At 39.4% G+C, this 6,000-nt stretch overlaps 1 protein-coding gene across 1 annotated transcript in view; it reads left to right on the plus strand.

Annotated features, from left to right (window-relative positions):
* ATP10A (ATPase phospholipid transporting 10A (putative)) overlaps positions 1–6,000 on the plus strand; it is a 123,903-nt gene that overhangs the window by 89,150 nt on the left and 28,753 nt on the right. Inside the window, exons 12-13 of the mRNA XM_018563400.1 lie at positions 415–541; positions 3,562–3,746. Of these exons, the coding sequence (XP_018418902.1) occupies positions 415–541; positions 3,562–3,746 (312 nt within the window). The remainder of the gene's footprint in view (positions 1–414; positions 542–3,561; positions 3,747–6,000) is intronic.

Genomic DNA, 6,000 nt, shown 5'->3' on the forward strand with positions numbered 1-6,000 from the left:
TAATCTTTGCTTGCATAAGCAGTCTGTTAACAGCCATTTGAATGGTCTCCACAAACACAATGCTATCTATACAACACACACGGGTGATGTGGGATCACAAAACTCATGTTGGCTGACCTAGCACCCTTACTCTTCAGATATGGTAAAAACGAGGCACAATATTACCAGCTCTTATTTAGTTTTCTTGTTGCAAGTAATGTAATGACCTGTCTCGGCCTTGTAAACAATCATTCTAAAAGAGCAAACGTCTGCGAATGCAAATATTTTACTTGCACATCTCATTGTAAACATCCACGTTTACCTTGTCCTCTTCTACAACATCAGACAAAAAAATATATTCTACGTGTACAGTTTACATTTAAATGTATACCCCTCATAAATCAAACACATTCTTAAAAAGATTTTCTGCTCTAGGTTCTCAGTAAAGAAGAGTATTCTTGTTGGCTGAAATTTCATTTACAAGCAGAATCCTCATTAGAAAACCGTGAAGAGCTACTGTTCCAATCTGCAGTTCGTCTGGAGACCAATCTACATTTGCTGGGTGAGTTTATTAATCTTGCTTTCATAGAAGAATTGGAGGGGGCTGCTCGATGCTCTGTGTGGCTACATACTTTTCCTGTTAGCTGATAATATTTAGGATGCCTTTTCAACAAAAGATATTTTGATTGCAGCCACATTTGCTAATTAAATCCATGGGAGTGTGTCTTCTTGGCTTTCTTCTGTAAGATCTGTGTAACTATTAACCCCCACTGTTAAGTAATTGTCCTGAGATTGTCATGGCATAGCCAGAACTGTCTATGATATTCTGATTACTAGGTAGTGATAATTTTAAGCATAAATTATGTTTTTGGGATCTTCAGCAACAAGAATGTTTAATTATGAACATCTGGCATCTGGAAACAGATACTCTTGATAAAGCACTGACAGTGTTTCAGATTTATGACACTAGCAAAATTGACCTGGCCATTACCTTGATGTGAGTGTATAATTGAAAGTATAAATCACTGTTGCCTCTGTGTCCTTGTTTTAGTCAGGTATGGCTTGTTGTCAGGCAGGGTATCTTGTGCTCTATGAGATGGAAGAATCTAAGATGCATTTTCTGCATATCCTTAAAGCTGGATTCCAGGATGAACAGATACTGTCTAAATACAAGAGGCGTGCATATTAGGACTTAAATCTTGGCGTACTTACTGTATTTCTTTCAGATTTGTGCAGTAATCCACCATGAAACTTTGCTTTGTGCAGAAGCTTCCTGTAACTACCTATCATTCTCCTTCTGCGGGGTGACTGGTTTCCCCCCCAAATCTGTAGTTTTCTGCAGGCATCCTGTAGTGGGTCGCCTTGTCCAATTTAATCTGATTGGTTGTTATTAGAGGTGCACCAAAATGTTTTTAAAAATCCAACCGAAATTGAGAATGTTTTTGTTTTTTTCTCTAACAAAATATGCCTTGGGGGGGCCCCCTTTGTTTTTTATAGATTCCTTGTGAGCAAAACTGATTCTTCCAGTTAATGACGATTGTCAGTATAGTGAAGCCTTCAAGCTAGTTGTGGAGAACATCCATGATAAAGGGGACCTCAAGTATTGCCCTCTGATTATTGACAAACAATGTATTTAGTAGGGATGCACCAAAATTTCAGCCGCTGAAAATGGTACTTTGGCCACATTGCCGAAAGTACAATTTTTTGGCCAAAAATGCGGTGCATCCCTGATTTCTCTCCTCCTTGCTTGAGTGCTGCTCTGTGTCCCCTCTGACACACAACAGCGCCCAGCAGAAAGAGAAACTTTCAGGTGGCCGAGTGGGGGCGGGGAAGGAGATCATTGTCCGCAATGTGGCAGGAGGCCAAGCTCTCCTCCCGCACCGCCCACTCAGCTTCCTGTCACAGCAACTCAGGATGGAGAGCGGTTACAAGCACTTGGCGATTAGCTGATCGTTGAGTGTTTATAAATAATTGAGGACATAGTATGTTTACTGTGTCCCCAATAATGAATGAACAGGAAGTGCTTTACAATCCTGTTCATTCATGATTGTGGACATAGTAACTCATACTATATCCACAGTTTATGAAAGGACAGGAGCAGCTCGGTATAGAGGCTTCCTGTTTATTCATAACTGGGGCTGCAGAAAAAGAGATTGAGAACTGTCTCTTAAATCTCTTTTTCTATTTGAAAAGGGAAATATCAGTAAAGTAGTACAAATAAAATACAAAAAAAAATCATTTTAAAAAGGTTAGAAAAAAATATATATTTTCCATTTTGGTATGGCAAATTGTTTATTTTCAGTTTCGGTCTGAAAATTCAATTTCGGTGCATCTCTAGTATGTGGTATACAGGCAGTCCCTGAGTTACGAACATACGAGTTACGTACGACTCCTACTTACGAACGGAGGTGCCAGGCTGTTCCACTAGTTGTAATGCTGCCGTGCTTGCACTGACTTTCGTAGTACTGTACCTCCTGTACATTACAGGAAGTTGTTAGGCGTGCAGACGAGGAGTGCCTGTCTCTTCTTCCGGGTCCAGGACTGTACATTACAGGAAATTGTAAGAACATCTGTCCCAAGTTGCATTTACAGTAGAACTCCATCAAATTTTATTGTTTTGGTTAGTATGGTGTGGGATTAGAGCCACTGTGAGGACAGCAAAACAAATGTTACAGGGGGTTAACCCTTCCCTATGCTATCCAAAACTAAAAATGTTTTTTTGGCTGCAGTTGCACCTAAAAAATTTACCTGTTCCAACTTGCATACAAATTCAGCTTAAGAACAAACCTACAGTCCCAATCTTGTTCGTAACCCGGGGACTGCCTGTACCTAATTAGGGCTGCCAATAAATAATCGATTAGTTGGTTGCAGTTCTATACCTAATGCTATAGGGGACTGTCAGATTATGAACAAGCTATAGAAGACGGTTAGAGGCTGTAGATATGCTACAAGTGTAATTGAAAGCATTGCTGTAATACATGAGAATGCTAGTTCCCTAGCAGTCATCTTAAATATAATTGTCCTTACGGCTGATATATCCCACTGCAAGATTAATTTTAAAACAAAAGTAGTACATTTTATAATGTAGATGGAATGGACAGAAAAACTCAAAGTGAAGAAATAAACATAACTATATACTTATTATGCCAAATTTATGATTATTTTTCTTACTGCCACTGCTGGGAGTACTTTGTCATTGTTTCTGGTTGAACTGTAAGCTCAGAATCAACATAGATGTGACAGCTGATATCTAATTTTGTGGCTTCCTGTATCGGAAGCAACCAGGGAGCTGCAGGTGTTTTGGTTTGTATGTGTAGTTGCAGATCCTTCACAGTATCCTCCATCCTGATGCCAAGCCTTGATGAACCTGACCTATTAAACCAAATATATGCTTGGATGGCATTGCTTTTTAGACAGTGCCTTAACCATGAAATATGGTAGTGGTCCTCTTCCTTGCTCCACAGGGAAATATTTGGCAGGAGAATCCTCAATGATGTCCACTGCCTCTTTCTTGGTAGACTAGAACTGCCGAATGCCAGTTTAGGTTGCTTTAAAATTCTCAATTGCCATCTTTTTCTCTAGGTGCTACAGGTATAGAAGACCGCTTACAGGAAGGTGTTCCAGAGACGATTACTAAGCTGCGCAAAGCTGGAATGCAAATCTGGGTTCTGACTGGAGACAAGCAGGAAACAGCTGTAAATATTGGATATTCCTGCAAGCTTCTGGATCATGATGATGACATCATCACAATAAATGCAGAATCTATGGTATGTGTGCAGGGATGTTTTACATTATAGAGCTTTAAGTAGTTTAAATATTTTAGAAGTGTGTCAGTTCCTTACTCATGTCTAAGCCCCTTGCACACAATCGTAACAGATATGCCCTTACAGACTCATCCACCTGTCCAGTGCTGCTCATGTTTTTAGTCGAGGTTGTATGGTAGTTGCAGGCAATCACAACAGCAGTGTTGGCAGAATCTAAACAGACATTTTGTCCTTTTGCCCAGTGAATTGACGTCTTTTTATGCTTTGCATACCTTAGTTTTCTTTTCCTCCCCATTCTTCTCTCAGTGGCCATTTTTTCTAAGGGCAGATTAATCCATCCCCCTTTACTTCCTGGAACTCTGACACACGTGATTAGGACATGTGACCATGTACATCATCACAGGGGGGGAAATGCGTTTCCCTGAGATGTCACAAGATTTTAGAGTCCACAGGTGAGATTTCCCAGCAATGCACTGCTGTTGTAACCTTCCCAGGATGCATCTCTTAAGGTGGCCATACACCTATCGATTTTTTGTTAGGGAATCGATTGATTAGTATGAAAAAATTGCAGCAAGAACACTGCACATGCGCAAACGAAAATCCGGTCTGTCGATCAACAAAATTTGGTGAGTTAGTATTGCTAGCGAACGATTATCGAAATCGACATTGGTCCGTGCTTGATGGGCTATTTGAGCTAGAATCAAACTATGGCTCTTGGCAGCAGCGATCGAAAATCTATAGGTGTATGGCCTGCTTTAGGCACAGACTAGATCACTAATGCCTAAGAGAACCAAGGAATGGAAAAACAGGAACAAACAATGTTTGACTAGTAAATGTAAGATTTCTTATCAGCATGCAGAGCTGAATGCTGATGTGGGTTAAATGAAAGGGGGTAAAGGTCCACTTTAAGGAGGTATCTAAAACAATTTGGAAACTAGAGGAATAGTTATGACAATCTTTAAAAAAAAATATCTAATTGCTGATGCCCTTTCTTGCCTTCTCAACACTTTCAAATTCAAGAACTTGGAAAAAAAAGTGAATGCTCAGCAACTGTAGAATGTGATATATATTCAGTGTGCTTAAGGCTCATGCATTGAACTTGCTAATTACTTTTTAGCAGAAGTAGTTGGAGACCCAATTTGCAACCATTCATTTTCAAGAGAAATTTTATTTTCTGCTGTTGCTGATTTTGTCCTTGCAATTTGTTCAATACCGAAGATATTAGTTTTATATACATATCATGTTGTGTATATTCTGGTAGCACAAGGTAGCTGATGCATTGTACTTTTCAATGTGATCATTTAACCCTATCGCTGCCAAGGACGTACGGCATACGGAGCTACAAAAGTGCTTCTGGCTGGCCAGCTCAGTATGCCGTACGGACCTGGCATTTACAGTTCTACTATAAGCTCATGGTCGCTTTAGCGATGCTATCATCAAAAATACCGGGCGCCACCCCAGGGAGGGATGAGAGACTCCATGGATCCCCGCTGCTTGTAGGATCTGTGGCAGCGGGGATCCGTAAAAAAATCACCGGCGGGGGGGTCGGGGGACCAAAAAAATAAATAGAAAATGTAAAAAAATGTTTAAAAAAAAACTAATAAAAGCACAACCCCTCACTCCCCCCACATAGCATACACATATTGATGTGTATGCCATGCGCTGCAGTGCGTTGTTAGAACGCATCGCAGTGCATGATTTTTTTAATGTATTTTTTTCTTTAAAAAAAAATTTAATTAACTGTGGCAGCTCATGGCAAAGCTTTGTGACGCATTGCCATGCGTTGTAAATAAATGTAAAAAAAATTAAAAGGAAAAAATATAAAACAGAATTAAATTATTTTAAAAAAGTGTAAAAAAATAATAAAAAAAGCACAACCCCTCCCTCCCCGCACATAACACACACATATTGTTGTGCACACTATGCACATGCGCTGCAGTGCGTTGTTACAACGCATGGCAGTGCATGATCTTTTTTATTTTTGAAAAACCATTAAATTAACTGTGGCAGCGCATGGCAAAGCTTTGTGACTCATTGCCATGCGTTATGATACCTTGTGTTGCAATTAAATATATACCTGCATCATTTTATCACAGCACAAACACCAAAACAATTTTTATGTAAGTCGATTATTTACAGTTTTGCGTACCTTAAATCTTTTTTTACCTTTTCGCAAAAAGGCGCAATTACAAATGTGCTAATATTTGTTATTTATTAACTCAATACAGTTTTATCTTTTAGATTTAGTCAGAAAATT

This window comes from Nanorana parkeri, unplaced genomic scaffold (genome assembly GCF_000935625.1).
Source record: "Nanorana parkeri isolate BGI_ZX_2015 unplaced genomic scaffold, ASM93562v1 scaffold21, whole genome shotgun sequence".
NCBI classification, from domain to species: Eukaryota; Metazoa; Chordata; class Amphibia; order Anura; family Dicroglossidae; genus Nanorana; species Nanorana parkeri.